General features: G+C 41.1%; 1 protein-coding gene across 4 annotated transcripts in view; it reads right to left on the bottom strand.

Annotated features, from left to right (window-relative positions):
• Positions 1-20,178, bottom strand: part of LOC135486856 (heparanase-like) — a 125,944-nt gene that overhangs the window by 47,463 nt on the left and 58,303 nt on the right. For 3 of the 4 annotated variants that reach the window (XM_064769966.1, XM_064769969.1, XM_064769967.1), the window contains 2 exons: positions 19,148-19,319; positions 5,071-5,118 (listed from right to left, as the gene is read on the bottom strand). In XM_064769966.1, the coding sequence (XP_064626036.1) occupies positions 5,071-5,118; positions 19,148-19,319 (220 nt within the window). Of the gene's footprint in view, positions 1-5,070; positions 5,119-11,637; positions 11,813-19,147; positions 19,320-20,178 lie in introns of all 4 variants that reach the window. The other variant, XM_064769968.1, reaches the window with a different exon arrangement.

Here is a 20,178-nt window from a genome sequence, read left to right as displayed (position 1 = left end):
TCCTTGTTTAACATCAATACCAGTATACACAATGTTAAAAAGGTACCTTTGATTTTGGTAATTGAATTTACTATTATTTCATTTTCTTTTAAAGCCTTGTCGACTGTGGTGGAAATAACACCGGAAGAAGAAGAAGTCCAACGCCTCTGCAGTGAAGCCTCTAGTGGAAGTTTGAGGAAATGCCCATGGAAGAAGATGGTGCAGAACTTGAATCGCTGAGATCGATGGCAGGACGAATAGAAAGAATGGGGAGGGGTCGAAAGAAGGAGAAGTCAGCAGTGAAGGCAGCAGAGGAGAAAACTTGCGGACATTGTGCAAGGCAGCACGACATGATTGAGTCAGAAATACGCAACAATGAACTCAGGAGATATGTTTTGGAACTCAAGATAGAAAAGTTAAGGTTGGAAGTTGCAAAGTTGAAGAGAGAGAGTTGAGTTGAGAGTTGAGTTTGAACTGAACAGAGAAAGTGAGAGGAGTATAAATAGGCTAAAGGCTTTTTTGGACTGTAGAGACTGTATAGAATTGTTATCTTATTGTTATAGAATTGTTATCATAAAACTGTTATCTCATGGGACTGTTTATGATATTTATTTTCATATTGTTAATATTATTGTAATATTATTTAGGACTGTAGAGACTGTACAGAACTGTTATCTTAAAATTGTTATCTCATGAGACTGTACATAATATTTATTTTCATATTGTTATTATTGTTATCCCAGGAGAATGTATATAATTGTTATTTTGATATTGTTATTGTTGTTATCTCATGTAGTAAATGTTGTTATTAATAAGAGAAGTTTATGATTTTAACAAATTACAAGTACTTAATTTTCTTTTTAAAGAAGTATTCTCAAATACTGACTCAATATATAGGTTCCGATATCTAACAAATGCCAAATAACAACTTAACAATCTGATCAATGCTGATAGGTGGACATGCATGCTACTTCGACTTACTATAGTTTGTGTAGTTAATGGTCCAGACAGACAGACAGACAGACTTGAAACAAAACAACGTTCAAACTATAACATAACATAGACTGGCTGAATGACCTTTATTGAAAATATGACTAGAAAATATAAGTACAGAATACTCTACCCTCGTCTGTTTATGGGTACTTTCAAATTATGCAGGTAGGCCTCCAGGCCCAGCCCCTGCCGGTGTCATTCAGGTATGGAACTATTCTCGGCCATTGATGTGCATTCAACTGGCGCTGACCAACCCATTTGTGGCAAGCGCTGGCCCTGTCATCATTCGCGATTTTTTATACAGCGTGCGCCAGAAATAATGAATCATTGCACTGTGAACTTGGGGCTCTATAGTCAAATTCATCAGTATTCTTCAACAATGAAGAGGACTTTAAAGACCTAATTTTCGGTAGCTTCCGAAGGGTCCTGCATGGTCCTGCCGACTGCTGAGCATCCAAGATGAGGCGATCGTCTGCGGTGCAAAGAAGAGCATTGCGCGGTTTTGCGGGTCATTCCGTTCACCATTTCGTTATGTGAGAACGTTACGTGACAAATTATTGACCTGGCCCGGCGGACGCGATGATCCTGTCAGTTTCTGTTAGGACGAACTTGTCACATTTTCTTCCCCAGACGGTCAAGGCCATCCTGTCACCATAAAACTGGGGGCCTATCTCCCTAATGTCACAAATTTGAAGATGGATCGTCAAGAACAAGAACCTCTGCCAAAACGACGCAGAAGTTATACTGTCACCGAGAAGATCTCCTATTTAAGGGATTTGGAAGCAGCTCTACTGGATGGGACTGTCGGAAGCATGCGTGATTTAGCCGCACATTACCGAATCCCTGTGCGCACAATGCAGAAGTGGAACCTAAGAGAGCTGGAGGAGAAAGAAAAAGATGGAAGAGGAAAAGCTAGACACGTCAAAAACAAAGGCGTTTATGGGTACCTCATTAAAAATCAGTAGTACCTCCCACATTACTACATGGATTTTGTTTGACAAAGAGGCCCATTTGTGATTGCTGGTTTGCCGGGCTCGGTAAACGTTTGCGGTTTGCGGCGTACCATGGTTATGAAACAGTATTTAGTCCACGAAAAAGCGGCCATTCGGGAATCCAGGCACACGTGGTTCTATTAAAAGTCAGACTGGAAGTGTGCTTTCATAAAGGGTGTGTCAAAAATCATGTACCGCAGTCAACGATAGGTGAGGGAACTGTTTACCACTCAAATTTGAACCGCGTCACTTCTGCACTTCTTTTGAACAGTCAAAATTGGCACAAGACCGCACAGGAGCGTAGTTAGCGGGGGGGGGGGGGGGGGGGGGGGGGGGGTTGGCAAATGCCCCTCAAAAAAGTGTTTTTCATTCAAGTCTTGGCAAGAAAGTGGCAAAAGATTTTTGCCCCCCCCGGGCGATAGCTACGTCCCTGCTCTGCAGTTACTCGAAGGCTGAAGTCACAATCACATCCCAGTTGATGAAGGCCTACTCCATAACGTCTATTTCCTCCCGATCTACATTTTCGAATTCTAGTCCTTCCTCCTCCTCGTCAAGAAGAGGCAATGGTCCTCCATCGACTGGGACAGGTCGGAAGGCTCTTTCAAATCCGCTTTCGACGACCCCGACCGGTACCGTATCCCATGCCTGACTCATTATGCGAACAACATCTAGAAGTTCAATGCGTGGACAACGCCCTTCGTTGTCTGTGTGGTCTTTCTTCCACCTCTTCCAGGCTTTTCTCATTTTGCTCTTCATGGATTTCATCACAGTTAAATCTAGTGGCTGCACGAGCGAAGTGCACCCCGCCGGAATGAAGTCAAGGACACCTGCCAGGTTCATCACTCTCATACTGAAGGCTTCCGTCCGGTGGACTTTGTAGCGATCTACAAGGAGCAGGAATTGGTCAGCTGCTTCAGCCATCGCATAAGGCTCAAACACCGTGTCGAACCAATGTTCTGCCGTCTCCTGTTTCACCCATCCCGTCGCTGAATTCGTTACAACTGCATTAGCTGGCAGTTGTTGGTCTTCAAGGGCCGCAAGTTGTCTTACAAATCCTCTACGTGGGAACGTGATAGAGGCTTGCAGTTTTCCCCCTGTGGCGGTGATGACAAGTGTTACAGTGCACCCGAGTTTGGTGTTAGATCTCGAGGATCTAACGTCAACAGTTTTGGCCCCTTTAGCATTGGCAGTGTACAATACTACAAAGGGCGTTGTTCGAATAGAGCGAACGTTTGGTCCATATTGAACAGAAATCTCATGGCAATTTCGAGTCGTTCGATGGTATCGGTGACGTTATCGCGGAACTACTGCACTCGAATGGCGGCATCAGCGGGCAGAGTTGTCGTGTTTTTGTTTGTTTTCCTGAAGGAAATCTTCTTTCGTTCCATAAACTGGTGCACCCACCCGTCCGACGTATGAAATTCGTGCAAGGTTGGTCGTGACTCGACAAGGTCTTGTCTTTCATCGTGCGGCAATGCATTCCACCAGTCTTCGAAAATGGATGCAGCTCTTTCCTGGATATCTTGAATAGCGACAGCCAACCTCTTGTCCCGGACGCCTCTAAACCAATCGAGTAATCGTTCCTCAACGGTGGGCCACAGGCCAACGCCTTTGTTTTTGACGTGTCTAGCTTTTCCTCTTCCATCTTCTTCTTTTTCCTCCAGCTCTCTTAGGTTCCACTTTTGCATTGTGCGCACGGGGATTCGGTAATGTGCGGCTAAATCACGCATGCTTCCGACAGTCCCATCCAGTAGAGCTGCTTCCAAATCCCTTAAATAGGAGATCTTCTCGGTGACAGTATAACTTCTGCGTCGTTTTGGCAGAGGTTCTTGTTCTTGACGATCCATCTTCAAATTTGTGACATTAGGGAGATAGGCCCCCAGTTTTATGGTGACAGGATGGCCATGACCGTCTGGGGTAGAAAATGTGACAAGTTCGTCCTAACAGAAACTGACAGGATCATCGCGTCCGCCGGGCCAGGTCAATAATTTGTCACGTAACGTTCTCACATAACGAAATGGTGAACGGAATGACCCGCAAAACCGCGCAATGTTCTTCTTTGCCATGAGACGATCGCCTCATCTTGGATGCTCAGCGGTCGGCAGGACCATGCAGGACCCTTCGGAAGCTACCGAAAATTAGGTCTTTAAAGTCCTCTTCATTGTTGAAGAATACTGATGAATTTGACTATAGAGCCCCAAGTTCACAGTGCAATGATTCATTATTTCTGGCGCACGCTGTATAAAAAATCGCGAATGATGACAGGGCCAGCGCTTGCCACAAATGGGTTGGTCAGCGCCAGTTGAATGCACATCAATGGCCGAGAATAGTTCCATTCCTGAATGACACCGGCAGGGGCTGGGCCTGGAGGCCTACCTGCATAATTTGAAAGTACCCATAAACAGACGAGGGTAGAGTATTTACACATAAACAGCAAAAACAGGGCTGAGTAATACATGTATATCACAAACAATAAAGTCAGGTTGGGTTGCATTACAGTGATCACGGAACCGGTAGCCATCACTAGGTCTATCACAAGAGTTCTCCAAAATATGTGTTCGCAACATAGTCTCTCACATAGCCACCATCTTCTTCTCCATTATAGATAAATCTCAGCAACGGTTCTGGGACATCTGGTCCTTCTGGAAGAGGTTCCTTGAGAAGATGTGCAATGTTGTGTACCACTGCACATGCACAAATGATGTTACACACTCGCTGGTCTCATACTGTGTGTTTGTTACATCCTCGATACATCGAGGGAAGTCGGAGGGATGGGGAATTTTTCTGGTAATAATAGGTGACGCCACCATTTCTTCATAAGTTCCTAACGCGGGAAATACGAATGAGCATGTGTGGATTTGGTAGTTTACGGTTGTTCATCACAATTGGTGGAGTGATGTGGAGGCGAACCCTGTACCACAGAATTGGAGCCGAGGTGGTTTCCTGGTGAATGATCGGGACACCCTGGGGGATATATTTTGGAATAATGTACAAACATAGTCTTCTGATGTGGTGATAAAGGATTGATCACCTGAACAGGGCGGGGGGGGGGGGGGGGTACAGAGTTCACATTGACCGCTGCATAGAAGAAAGAGGTTTTACTCACTGATGCCAAGTGACTGCATTCAGAACAGGAGTAGCATGCTTGATGACCCTGAAAAATGACACAAAATAAACGAAAAAATAATATTCCTTTAAATTTGAGCAAGATGGGTTTGTACGATTGTGACTGATCCTATTATTAGGCATAAACAGATTCAAGAAATGACAAATAATCTTACAAAAAGAGGTTACACAATGGAACTACAGTAGTACCTCCCCTTGCAGACACCTCGACCAGGTGGACACCTCTAAAATAAGGACATGTCCTTTCAGTCCCAATTTTTTTTATAAGTCATTTCCCCTAACCAAACCACTGTAGGGCGGACAACTCTCTACTCTGAATTGCGGACATGGCGAAAGTGACTTTTTGATCCAATCACATCACAATTACGGACAACATACAAAAACAATAGCTTAGGTAGTCAATTAGGCCTAACAGGTGAGAACTTTACATAATTAATGAACATAAATAGACACTGTGCTCAGTTAATTACAGCTAAGCTAGGGTGGAGTGAATTTAATGTTCGTTGCTCCCAGTCCCATGGGTATCCGCAGTAGAGAGGTTGTACTGTAATTCAAAACAGTATAACTAAAGCTAAATGTTAAGACTTAAGAACACCCAGAGAGAAGAATAATGCAATGGAGATAGTTACATTTGTAAACACCAACAAATCCTTATAACATGAACATCTTTAGTGATATAATTGCTAAAAATACACAATTTCTCAAACAAGACCACCAACCCAACTATGAATGAAATCATTCAAAACACTAAACTAATCAATGCCAAGAGACAACCAGCCAATTTGAAAAAATATTTCAACTAAGGCAAAAAATGGGCAATGAGCATTCCAGCGATCATGTTCTCACCTCGGGTAATGTCAATGTATGTCATTTGCAGTGAATATGGGAGAACAGTTTTGGTCATTGATCTCAATTTTGCAATTTTAGAGGAAGTGGTGTGGCAGTGCAGCTTTCTTGAGGCAGTCTATGTCAATATTCCGTCACAAAACAGAGGTAAAAATGGTTCCCAAGATTGCCGCTTACCAAAATTTAAAAAAAAGAAATGGCCAGGGCCATTGTGCTCACCTCATGTGGAGGAAAGATGGATGAAGAGCATGGTATTGTGTCATGTAGTGTTAGGTTTGATGTAGGTCCAAGCAATTACAATTTCCCCAAAATGGCCAATTTACAGTACATTTGACCTCTGTGACCTTGAAAAGTAGGTCAAATCAAAAAAGACCTGGGTGACACATTGAATGGTTGTTAGAATTAGATGTCTCTATGATATAAAATTGGTGCCAATCGGGCAAGTAATTAAGGAATAATAGCATTTTGAAAAATTTTGGATTTGGCCCCCTCCCTGGAGGCCAAACGGCAAATCAGATCACACCAAACTTCGGTACCTGAGATCACCTGACCAAGGGGTACATGTGTACTTAATTTGTGATCAATAGTCATTGCGGTTAAGAAACGTGCCGTAGTTACGGCCTGACGGCCAATTTTTTGCCATTTGACCTCTGTGACCTTGAAAAGTAGGTCAAATTAAAAACCTGTGTGTCATATACTGTACGGTGGTTAGATGTACCAATGATATCAAATTGGTGGCAATCAGGCAAGAAGTTAAGGAACTAGAGCCTGGCGGCTATGATATCTTCGCTTGGTGGACAGTTACAGTGTGTCACACATGTCAATCAGATTGCTTGCTACAAATTTATTTAATTGACGTCCTGATTTGACTTCATGATCAGGTTGCAGTTCTTTGATACATAATACCATACACAACAAGTGCACTTGTCTCAGGTCAGCATGGTCTGGAATAAGCCATGTCACCTGCAGGTTATTTAGGTCATTTATAATCAAACGAGCCGGGCGTTCAGTGTTAGTCTCGTGCGTAACCCATGAGTCTAAAGGCCTCCATACACTGCATGACAAAAGTCATTTTGTGGCTTGTTTCCAAAAAATGTTGCAATGTGTATACGATTGGAACTTTTGTTACGAAGTATCCATATGTCCCGCCTTGTTGAAAGTTGTATAACGTTAACCACGAAAGTCAATAGGTGTGTAGATGATTACGACTATTGTGACCGTGTTTCAGGTGGCCGCTCCCACTTCAAACTCTTGAGTCATCTTTTACAAAAGTCATTCAGTGTGTATTCACTCAGTGACCTTTGTGGACATGTTTACCCCTGTGGAAAGCCTGTGGAAAGCTGTGGACAGCTAAATTGAACTTGTTAAATTTTTGGAGACCTGTTGCTCATGGGACAGGAAGATGGCTACTTGGTATTTAGAAAAACTTCCAGAAGTATTAAGGTAGCAGGAAGGGTTGGGTGTTTGTGGTTTCTGAGTCTGAGGGGGTTGGTGTCTGTTGACTGTGCTTTAAGAGAGACTAGGCATGGGGCCAGTCTCTCTTAAAGCACAGTCAACAGGTATTTGGTCTCAGTATTTGGGTAAGTACAGAATCAAGCCAGCTCAGAGAGCAATGATTGAACGATGCTGTGGACAAGTCCAAGGATACTGCATCAGTCACGACCAACTTCTCATCAGAAAGCGTCACCACCAGCATATTCAATGTTCAGTTCCAACCTGTACCAGTCCAATGCACGCCTGTCATGGTCAGCAGTGGTCAGCTTAGCGCGATATGGAACATTCTTTCGAAACTCAAGCGAGGGAAGTCTGCTCATTAGCATATCTCGCGCACTGCTCCTTCTGGTCAAACATCGTAGCGAAATCGTAATGGAAAACGTCTGGCTTTGCGCCAGACCAATAAGTGAAGAACTAATAGGTAAAGAACTTCTACTTGCGCGAGACTGCTGTGATAAAATTATCATTGCAGAGACTCCGGTGACGTACACATATATTTTTTACAATCAAAAATGCCCTCAAAAGACGACATGGAATGATTATTTTATTGATATTTCCTACTATATACCTTAAATAGATCGGCGTTATGTCGCATGCTTTTCTTTCCTGGTGACACTATAAAGCAAAATAGTTGCAACCCCGTAAATGCGCTATAAGTCCAATAATAAGTGACGGTGACCCGTTATAAATGTTTCGCCAGCTTCGCTTTTTTGCCGCTACGCGGCGCTTTGGGCCCTTGCGTCAAGACCTTCCGGGGGTGCAAGGATGTCTTTTCAACGTCAAGTCCCCTCTGTTCCATGATAGGAACGAAAAGAGGAAAAAGATAGCTGAAATCGCTACTGAATTTGACGTCTCCGGTAAGGTTCACATTGGTAATGTTGGTAAATATGCCCCGACCAATTCCAATACACGTTTACCCAAGAAATAAATATGGCACGTTTCTTAACTGCAATTACTATTGATCACAAATTAAGTACACATGTACCCCTTGGTCAGGTGATTTCAGGTACCGAAGTTTGGTGCGATCTGATTTGCCGTTTGGCCTCCAGGGAGAAGCCAAATCCTAAATCCTAATAATATTAATTGGATATTAATATTTTGTTCATGAACAAAATATTAATATCCAATTAATATTATTTTGTAAAAATTTTATAAAATTGGTGCCAATCGGGCAAGTAATTACTAGGAATAATAGCATTTTGAAGAATTTAGGATTTGGCTTCTCCCTGGAGGCCAAACGGCAAATCAGATCGCACCAAACTTCGGTACCTGAAATCACCTGACCAAGGGGTACATGTGTACTTAATTTGTGATCAATAGTAATTGCAGTTAAGAAACGTGCCATAGTTACGGCCTGACGGCCAATTTACGCCATTTGACCTCTGTGACCTTGACAAAAAGGTCCAATTAAAAACCTGTGTGACATATACTGTATGGTGGTTAGATGTACCCATGATATCAAATTGGTGGCAATCGGGCAAGAAGTTAAGGAATAATCACATTTTTAAGGTTTTTGGATTTTGCCCCCTGGTGGTCAAGTGGTGAATCATATTGGACCAAACTTCGGTCCCTGAGATCATTGACTGAGGGGTAAATGTGTACCAAATTTGGGATCAATGGTCATTGCAGTTTAGAAACGTGCCATCGTTACATCCTAAGGGCCAATTTACACCATTTGACCTCTGTGACCTTGAAAAGTAGATCAAATCAAAAACCCGTATGATATGTGATGTATCCTTGCTAGGAGTACCTACCATAAAATTTTTATTGAAAACGGATCATTAATAAGAGACATATCACACTTTTTATGTTTTAAGTTTTAGCCCCCTGGTGGCCAAGTCATGATACAGACCGGACCGAAATTCAGTGTCAGAGTACCTCTGACCTAGGGGGTCATGTGTACAAAGTTTCAAGTTCATAGCACATGCGGTTAAGAAACGTGCCACACAGGATACGGACGATGACGGACGACGACGACGACGACGACGCAGGGCTATCGTATAGACTCCCCTAACGGTGAGCCAAAAATCTACTTGCGTTGTATTTCATTAACACGATCATGCAATAAGAATCTGGGCTGATAGATGACAATGACAGCATAGAAGCATGAAGTCTTGTCATGGGTTTTGTACAAAGCTAAGGCCCGCGAATAAGAATTTGATGGATTGAACGCAGAGAAGGACCCAAAAAAAACAGGCTTTTTTCTTTGTCTGTGGTTATCTCTTGGCGGATGTAATTAGATATGAGCTAACATAGTTTCTTTACTTGTAGCAGTCATGCTATCTCAGTCTTGAGTCAACAGCAGGTCTAGACAGGGCAATTTTATGCACAACTTATGTCCAAGTTATGATGGGAAACAATTAGAATCTAAGTATCCGTATAAGTTTTGCTATAAGTTGCCGATCTCAAACTCTCTAATAAGACATTCACACACGTTGTTTCACTTTTCACCATTGGTGAGCAATAGCAAGCAAATGTGCCACCATTATTGACAGACAACGGACAAGACGCTATGACATAGGCTCACCAATGTGAGCTAAGAAGGTCACGGCTGAAGGATACTGCGTCACTGTACACAGGCCGACTATCAAAACTAAACAGTTTAATAATGATAATGATAATAATATTAATGATAATAATAATAATGTCTGTCTTTTGTATAGTGCTTATCAGTACGATTTTCTGTCAAGGCACTACAGCTGATTTATCATAGATATGTCCCTTAAACAGCTGCTTTTTAAATGAAAAGGCCAGGAACCATTGTTCTCACCGTATAGATATTTGGTGCTTTGGAATTCATCCTGGTTTTAAGAAACATTGTACATGTATAGTATATAGGTCAAACCAAAGTCGGTATGACATGTGATGTATCGTTGCTTGGAGTAAGTACCATAAGAATATCATCAAAAACAAGTCACTAATAAACGAGATATTGCACTTTTTACCTATTTTAGTTTTGGCCTCCTGGTGGCAAAGTTGAGAACCAGATCAGATTGAAATTCGGTGTCCGAGGTTACTTGACGTAGGGAGTCATGTGCACCAAATTTCAAGTTCATAGCTTTAGTGGTTAAGAAACATGCCATAGTTACACTCAAATGACCAATTTACGCCATTTGACCTCTGTGACCTTGAAAAGCAAGTCAAATCAAAAACTCATATGATATGTGATGTATCCTTGCTAGGAGAACCTACCATAAAAATGTTATTGAAAACGAATCACTAATAAGCAAAATATCACACTTTCTAGGTTTTCACTTTTGGCCCCCTGCTGGCCAAGTCGAGAATCAGACCGGACTGTAATTTAGGGTCAGAGGTCACCTGACCTAGTTGGTCCTTTGTACAAAGTCTCAAGTTCATAGCCTTAGGGGTTGAGAAATTATGCTCAAATGGCCAATTTACGCCATTTGACCTCTGTGACCTTGACAAGTACGTCAAATCAAAAACCCGTATCATATGTGATGTATCCTTGCTAAGAGTACCTGCCATAAAATCTGTACCAAAAACTAATCAGTAATAAGCAAGATATGGCACTATTAAAATATTTGGTTTTAGCCCCCTGGTGGCCAAGTTAAGAATCAGACTGGACCAAAAATCAGTGTCACAGGTCATCTGACCTAGGGGGTCATGTGTACCAAGTTTTAAGTTCATAGCTTTAGTGGTTAAGAACGTGCCATGTTACACACAACAGCCAATTCACACCATTTGACCTCAGTGACCTTGAAAGTCAGGTCAAATCAAACAATCGTAGGATATGTGCTGTATCCTTGCTCTGAGTACCTACCATAAAAATAAAATTGAAGACAAGTCACTATCAAGCAAGATATTGCACTTTTTACTTTTATTAGTTTTGGCCCCCTGGTGGCCAAGTCGGGAATCAGACCCGACCAGATACGAGGGACGACGATGACGGACACTGCGGTGTTGTATAGACTCACCGTACCAAAGAGGTGCTTCTTAAAAGACCCTGGATGCTCGATCGTTATATGTTATAACAGGCACTGTTCAACATTAAATTTCCACAGGGGAAGACACCAAGCAATTGGTTATCGTCTGCAAACATCTCGTAGGAATGCACATCATGGACCTTCATCAAACCACCAATCAGCAAAGTGTACACTATAAAAAGGACTGCTGGCCCCAATACGGAGCCCATCTCTGTTAGATTTAAGTTAAATCATGATTCATTCTGCAGGAGATTCTGACTTACTTATCAAGATAATAATAGCCTTCTTTAAGATTAGGGTTGTTGGAGTCGGGTCCTGAGATCTGGCTAGTTCTGTAGAATGGGTAAGAATCCAACAATTTCCGTAAAGTCATAAAATCATCAGCTAGAGAATGACCATCAACAGTGACATTGAAATTTCTTTGGTAGTCGTTCGGCTCTGATGAAGAAGAAAAAAAGGTTTTAGACAAGGAAATATTCCACATTATCAATTGCAAATGAAGAGTTCAGATTCAGACTTCCGGTATGGCTGCCGAGTGAGACAGACGTGTCATCTGTGCTCCGGTAAAAATCATCAAGTACCACATCATTTGAACCAGAAAACAACTCTCAATCAGTCAAAAGCATGACCCACTCTGGTCGCAATAGGAATAGGAATACTTCAAACAACACACCCCCTCCAACACCGAACAAAAAGTCAAGAATGGATGAGGATTCAGAAACAATGGAAGCGGCAAAGGGGGCGGATCGACCGCCATCTTCCAAAGATGGCCAGGTGGACATCAGAGATCATATGTTTGTGAATGACTCCTCCGGCTCCGATTTCGTTGTGAAAGACTTTGGGGATATTGGACGTTGTTTCAAAAAGCTGGACTTATCATTTAAATGCGTTAAGTCGGATATCGCGGGCCTGGCGAAGAGGGTGGGCTCCGTGGAGCACGAACAGAGGATTATGAAGGAGACCTACTCAAAGCTCGAAGCTGAACTGAAAATGAAAATGGAACATCAGGATCCTCGGAATCGTGGGCACTCTGAACGAGAGTGCCATTGAAACTGAAAAGTTTGTACGACAATTCTTTATTGAAATTTTGCAAATAGACAAATCAGTAGTTGGCATGATGGGATTCCAGGCATCGCATCAACTACCCAGTGGGGATGAGAACCGCAGAGCGATTATCATACGTCTCGTGAACCTGGCTCATAAGGACATGATATTTAATGAGCCAAACGCCTAAAAAAGCACCAAGGTTACAGCATCGTACAAGATCTTCCATGACAGCTGGTCGGGGAAAAGAAACGCCTTCTCGGGATCAAAAAGGATCTTCCGGCCCACGAACGGGCTAACGCTAAACTCAGGTACTCGAGGAAAAGTCCATTTCTTGAGTTATACGTCGGATCGAGGAAAATTGCCTAAAGGCATTTTATGTAAATGATTATACTCCGACTGATTTGAGGATTAAGGATTTTTATGCACTCATCATTATTGTTTCGGTCCGCTGATTAATGGTAAGCATTCGCCAGACTCTTTCGGATCTTATAAGGATTTTTCATCGTTGCATCTATACGTATAGCTTTATTCCGTGACTAAAGGATAAACATGTCTGCTTCGTGAACTCTTGTTGCACCTCTACCATGCAGTCCCAAGTGTGTGTCTATTTTAGATGAACTGTGCATCGATACAGTGGAATAGTTATCTGTCAACACTGGCCTCCGGACCCGGGTTTCCGGAGTCAGGTTTCTTACTTACTACAGTGGCACATTTGAGGTCACACTCACAGAGTTTTCTCATCAATGAACATTTTTTACCGTGAGCCATTCTTAGTAATTGCTCAGTGACTGTTTCAGATGAACATTCTATTATTATGCATGTTGTTTATACATATATTAACCTTAGTGACGGAGTTTTAGTTTTACAAACATTTTACCAAAACATTCTTCTAATGAGCGGCTTATTATCATATATAGAACATAGACTATTTTTTGTATCACGTGGCGACCTACATCATGGACCTAGCAACCTAACTCTATATGAGCGCACATTTAGACTCGCTACGTATTTGTAGCTTGAATACAAACGGTCTCGGGGATAGTAAAAAGCGTAGAGATATTTTCACATGGTTAAAGAGGAAAGAATATGACATCTGTATGTTACAGGAAACACATTTTACTTCTAAACTTGAGAGCTATATCAGAGCCGAATGGGGTTACCAGGTGTACTTTGCTAGTTACTCCAGCAATAGTAGAGGTGTGGCCATTCTTTTTCGAAATTCCTTCCCTTTCCCTCTAATTAGCAACACATTCATTGACCCTGAAGGGCGATATCTCATTTTAAGTCTGACAGTTCGCGGTGAAGCCTTTAACCTTATGAGCGTCTATGGCCCTAACCAAGATTGCCCAAGCTTTTTTAAATCCGTTCAATCTAAACTAGAAACCCTTCATTCAGGCAGCTTAATAATTGGTGGCGATTTCAATGTTGTCCAAGACTATGAACTAGATACTCTCAACATAAGCGGAAAAAACAATGTCAAGGCTCATGAAGCTGTAGCTGAAATGCAGAACGACCTGGACTTATTTGACCCCTGGCGTGCTACTAACCCATCTTCCAGGATATATACTTGGCACTCAAGGCGGAAGCACAGTCGTATAGATTACTTTCTAGTTTCCTCTGATCTGACAGATGTTATTAAGCATTGTGAAATTAAGGCTGGTTATAGAAGTGACCATAGTGTTATAGAACTAGGGCTGTTTCTGCCCAATGATGAAAAGGGCCGTGGTCTATGGAAATTTAATAACTCCCTTCTGAGGGATAAACAATTTGTTCGGGAAGTAAAACAATGTATAAGTGACACTATTGCGCAATACTCAGCTGTACCCTACCCGTCGGACATTCCGTTATCTGAGCTCCCCTTAAAAATTGAGGATTCACTTTTCTTTGAGACGTTGAAGCTCCAAATTCGAGGCAAAACTATTGCATACTCATCAGCGAAAAAGAAGGAACTGGAGAAGAAAGAAAACGATATCAATAAGACAATTGAACAATGTTTTGCTCATCTTTCGGATAATCCTGACGAAATCAATTAAAGATTACCTAAAGAACTGGCGCCCTATCTCGCTTCTGAATGTGGACTACAAACTTTTATCTGGAGTCATGGCGAATAGAATGAAACTTTATTTAGACAAATTAATATCTCCGCATCAAAAAGGCTTTATGAAAGGTCGATATATTGGTGAATGTACAAGACTCATGTATGATATAATTCAGGAACTAGACAAGCGAAACGCGGCTGGTTTAATTCTTTTGCTCGATTTTCAAAATGCTTTTGATACTCTAAGTCATTCTTTCCTTGACAAAGTCCTCGATTATTTTAACTTTGGTGATACCTTTAAAAAGTGGATAACAATATTATATACTAACAGTGAGAGTCGGATAATTCAAAACGGATTTCTGTCAGCCAGTTTCCCAGTACAAAGAGGGGTGCGACAAGGGGACCCCTTGTCCCCTTACCTATTCATTTTGGCAACACAGTTGCTGACAGCTGCCCTTGTCGAACACCCGGATGTTAAAGGTATCAATATTGACAGTTCTGAATTTCTCATCAGTCAATATGCGGATGACACCGATTTATTCCTTGAAAACGATCAGGAGACTTTCTGCACTGTCCTCCATATTTTAGAGGCATTTGCAGACTGCTCAGGCCTGCATCTTAATTATGATAAAACAGTTGTGGTTCGAATAGGATTGAATGATGATGTTATCTACCATCCGGATTTGCCTCTTCAATGGCAAACACGTGGCTCATTTAGAAGCTTGGGGATCAAATTCGACCTGGATAGCAATGATTACACGGAAACGAATTATCGCACAAAGCTTAAAGACTTCCAGGCTACCTTAAATGCCTGGACGGCTAGGAACTTGACAGTATTTGGTCGCATCGTCATTGTCAAATCCCTTGCTTTGTCTAAACTGGTACACCTTTTCATGGCTCTACCTAACCCACCAAGACATATTCTTGACGCTCTCCAAAAGCGAATTTTTGAATTCATCTGGGCAAACAAGAGAGACAAAATCAAACGTACAACAATGTTTAATAGCTATGAAAATGGTGGTTTCAATGTTCCAAATGTTACTCTCTTTTGTCAATCACTTAAATTGTCTTGGATCGAACGGCTGATTAAGCTTGACAAAGTTACCCCCTGGAATACTTTACTGGTGTCCACTCTAGAGGATTATGGTGGACACTTTATCTGGTATAGTAATGATAACAATTCCTCGTTTTTATCCAAACTTAACCCCTTCTGGAAGGATGTTTTCGGTGCTTGGGTGTCTCTGGTCAGTAGTGAAATAGATCACAACTCAAATATTGAGGACATTTTAAAGCAGCCATTATTTCATAACAAATATATCAAAATCAATGGGAGGAGTATATTTTACAAAGGCTGGCACGAAAGTGGTGTACAATTTATTAATCAAATTATAGATGACGATGGTAACTTTCTCACTTGGGAAAAGCTCTCACCTGAATTTACGGGTAATGTACACTTTCTGCAGCACAAGGCTCTGGTTGATGCCATACCAAAGAATTGGAAAAAGCGTATAAAGGAAGGCGGATGTAAACTGGTCGAATTTATGCCGGTAAATATTGCTGCTATCAAAAACTGTGCTAAACCAACTCAAATATATTATATGAAATGGCCAGGGCCATTGTGCTCACCTCATGTGGAGGAAAGATGGATAAAGAGCATGGTATTGTGTCATGTAGTGTTAGGTTTGATGTAGGTCCAGGCAATTAGTTTCCCCAAAATGGCCAATTTACAGTATATTCGACCTCTGTGACCTTGAAAAGTAGGTCAAATCAAAGAAGACCCGAGTGACACATTGAATGGTTGTTAGAATTAGATGTACCTATGATATAAAATTGGTGCCAATCTGGCAAGTCATTACTAGGAATAATGGCATTTTGAAGAATTTAGGATTTGGCCCCCTCCCTGGAGGCCAAACGGCAAATCAGATCGCACCAAACTTCGGTACCTAAGATCACCTGACCAAGGGGTACATGTGTACTTAATTTGTGATCAATAGTCATTGCAGTTAAGAAACGTGCCATAGTTACGGCCTGACGGCGAATTTACGCCATTTGACTTCTGTGACCTTGACAAGAAGGTCAAATTAAAAACCTGTGTGACATATACTGTATGGTGGTTAGATGTACCCATGATATCAAATTGGTGGCAATCGGGCAAGAAGTTAAGGAATAATCACATTTTTAAGGTTTTTGGATTTTGCCCCCTGGTGGTCAAGTGGTGAATCATATTGGACCAAACTTCGGTCCCTGAGATCACCTGACTAAGGGGTAAATGTGTACCAAATTTGGTATCAATAGTCATTGCAGTTTAGAAACGTGCCATCGTTACATCCTAACGGCCAATTTACACCATTTGACCTCTGTGACCTTGAAAATGAGGTCAAATCAAAAACCCGGAGGATATATGATGCACCTTTGCTAGAAGTACCTACCATATTTTTTTCAAAATTTCCCCACTACTATTAAGGGAGATATTGCATATTTTCACTTTTAACGTTTGGCCCCCTGGTGGCCAAACCATGAAACGAATCGGACCGAAACTTGGTCTCCAAGGTGTCATTACATAAGGGTACATGTGTACCAAGTTTCAACTCAATAGCTCTAACAGTTACGAAACGTGCCCTGCTAACGGACGACGGACGACGACGACGACGAGGACGACGACGACGACGGACGACGGACGCCACGGTATGGGATAAGCTCACCTCTGCTAAGAGGTGAGCTAAAAAGGGTGATCAAAATGTATGCAACATGTCCGGATAAATCACAACGTAAATGGGAAAACTTATTTGGAGAGGACATTGATTGGTCATCAATCTATTCAATTCCGTTCATTTGTACGAGGGAGACCAAATTGGATTTTTCCAGTTAAAAATACTGCATCGTATTTTGCCCACCAATGTCCTCTTGCATAAATATGGCATTAGCGTATCCAGAATGTGCAGCTTCTGTGGCTTTTACAAGGAAACTTTGGAACATGTCTTTTTTGAGTGTACCCACGTAAAGTCAGTATGGTTGCGATTGTCAGAGTGGCTCTCGGATCACGGCGAACAATTTCTACCAAATCTCCGAGAAGTAATTCTGGGAGATCCTCGTTCATCGGAACTGGTCCAGCATATCAATTTAATTGCAAAACAATTCTTGTATCACTGTAAACTCAGACAATCGCAACCATTCTTCAGAAACTTATTATCAATGATACGGTTCACGTCGAGAGTAGAAAAGACCTATCTCAGACACGATAAGTTCATGATGAAATGGGGCCTTCTCATAGATGCCCTGGAAAATATAGCATAACATACACTGTACATTTCGTCGAGTAATTGCACGCTGACCCACTTTTGCCTTGTTATCTGTAGCCGCAAAAGGAATTTACTATACCCTGAACCGTTTTGAACAACAAGGTCGCCATCTATCGTTTTATATTGTAACAATTATGTACTTGCATGCCCTCTTATTCTGTAGAACTTCATGTAACAGTAATTGTTGTGTTTTTGGTGAATAAAATTATCAATTACAAAAAAAGAGTTCAGATTCAAAAGCCGCCAAAAGCCATTCCAAAAATTAAAATGAACAGACCAGGGCCATTGTGCTCACCGTATAGATATTTGGTTGTTAGGAATTCATGCTTGAATGTTAGAAACATGCTACATGTATAGTATATAGATCAAATCAAAATTGGAATGACATGTGATGTATCATTGCTTGGAGTACCTACAATAAAAGTAATATCGAATACAAGACACTAAAACAATGTAAGCAAGATATTGCACCTTTTACCTTTTCAAATTTGACTCCATGGTGGCCAAGTCGAGAATCAGATCAAACCAAAATTCGAAGACCTATCAGTCTTAAAGAATAGGTGGTCAAGAAATTTCACATCTGTTAGGGCTGAGATCACTATTAACTGTTCAATATGATAAAATGCTTAAAATGCCCTGCCATGCCTAAATACCGCCTCGAATGTTAGTTATTTGGTTTACAAACATAATTTTGGGCTTTTCTGATTTCAAAAAATATAAACTTACATAATTCAGGTCGATTTTAAAATAAGAATTCTTTTTTTCTAGATTTTACAGCATCAGGCAGTAAACACAGCTGCACATCATGTCATACTCTGACATGTCTCACGAAACCGCTAATGAAACAATTTAGAATCATAGCTGGAATTTTTTCAAATTCACTTATGACATTGACAAGATAAAGGACTACACTTCTGGTAAGTTTGATGAAAATCTCAGCATTGAATGCTTTTTAAATTACGAAAATGTATGTATGCAAAATGTACACAGACCCTACAACAGATTTAATTGTGTACTGAGCCCATACAATCTGATTTCACTGAGTGGACTATGAGTTTATAAGGCTATTGATATAGTTCAAGATTGTGGTTTTCAAACAAGACAAGACCTTTCAATCAACATTTGTTTTGGTCTCGTGTTTTTGACTGAAAAGTGTCAGTGAAGGAGAGACACAATTATTGATTGAGCATGCACTTTGCATGGAATAGATCAGATCACGATAATCAACCTTAATCTTAACGACACTGTCAAAATTGGGACTCTTATTTCACAAGATTAGACTGGTTTTTTTCGATGTAATAGAAATTTTGGGAGAACAATACATTTAGATTATACAAAGCCGACAGACATCTTTTCTTAAAACAACATGAAAATACTTGGAGCACTTACTTATCCAGAAAATGCAGCGTTTTTTTATGATTTGGTCGGGTTGTATCTGGTCCTGTAAGTTGACTAGTCTTGTAAAGTTGATAAGTGTCCATAAGTTTCCGCAGTGTCAAGAAGTCTTCCCCAAGATCTTGCGGTTCAACCGTAAAATTGTATTTGTAGAAATCATTTGGTTCTGTTTGAATTAAAAGGAAAAATATGAAGATGGCTAATACAACATGTCTGCTATGTATTTGCTGAACAACAACATGATAAGTTGAGATTTGGATCAGACTGAAATTTTGTAACAGAAGACATCTGACCACTTGCTTGTGAAAAAGAGGTCAATAGCCCCCCACTGCCCCCCCCCCCCCTCTCACTCTAAACAACTCACAAACAGACAAGTACTGACAACAAACATAAAACTAGAGGCCCAAGAGCCTGTCGCTCAGCTGAAATACATGTGTACAATGTATGAATGATGTCATTGATGTCAATTTTGCGATCTTAGAGGAAGTGGTGTGGTAGTGCAACTTTAATGGAGAATTTAAAGACTTTATTGAATTTTCAAGGTGGCCACCTGGCGGCCATAATGTTTATGAGATTTAGGGTTGTTGTACATGTGTACATGTCACATGGGAATTGGTTGACATCGGTTCAACAGCTTAGGAGAAATAGGACTGGCGGCCATATTTGCCATCGGATTTGACTGAAAATTAAGGATATTGTTAAGAGTACATAGATACATAATCACATGGAATTTGGTTGCAATCCAATTATTAGTTTCGGAGTAATAGAACTTTGTTTAGTTTTCAAGATGGCACCCTGGTGGCCATATTGGTTATCGGATTTGACTGAAAATTAGGGATATTGTAAAGAGTACATAGATATGTAATCACAAGAGATTTGGTTACAATCGAATCATTGGTTTTAGATAGGACATTGTTTGCCTGGCGGCGACATTTGATGTCCGAGTAGGCCAAATTTTTGGGGTAGAATAGAGTCCCTAGATACATGTACTTGTCAACACAAGTTTAGAACCTTCTAGCTGAAGT

Source organism: Lineus longissimus, chromosome 4 (assembly GCF_910592395.1).
Source record: "Lineus longissimus chromosome 4, tnLinLong1.2, whole genome shotgun sequence".
Classification (NCBI taxonomy): domain Eukaryota; kingdom Metazoa; phylum Nemertea; class Pilidiophora; order Heteronemertea; family Lineidae; genus Lineus; species Lineus longissimus.
The sequence above is the reverse complement of the archived record's forward strand: the minus strand, read 5'-3'. Positions and strand labels throughout refer to the sequence as shown.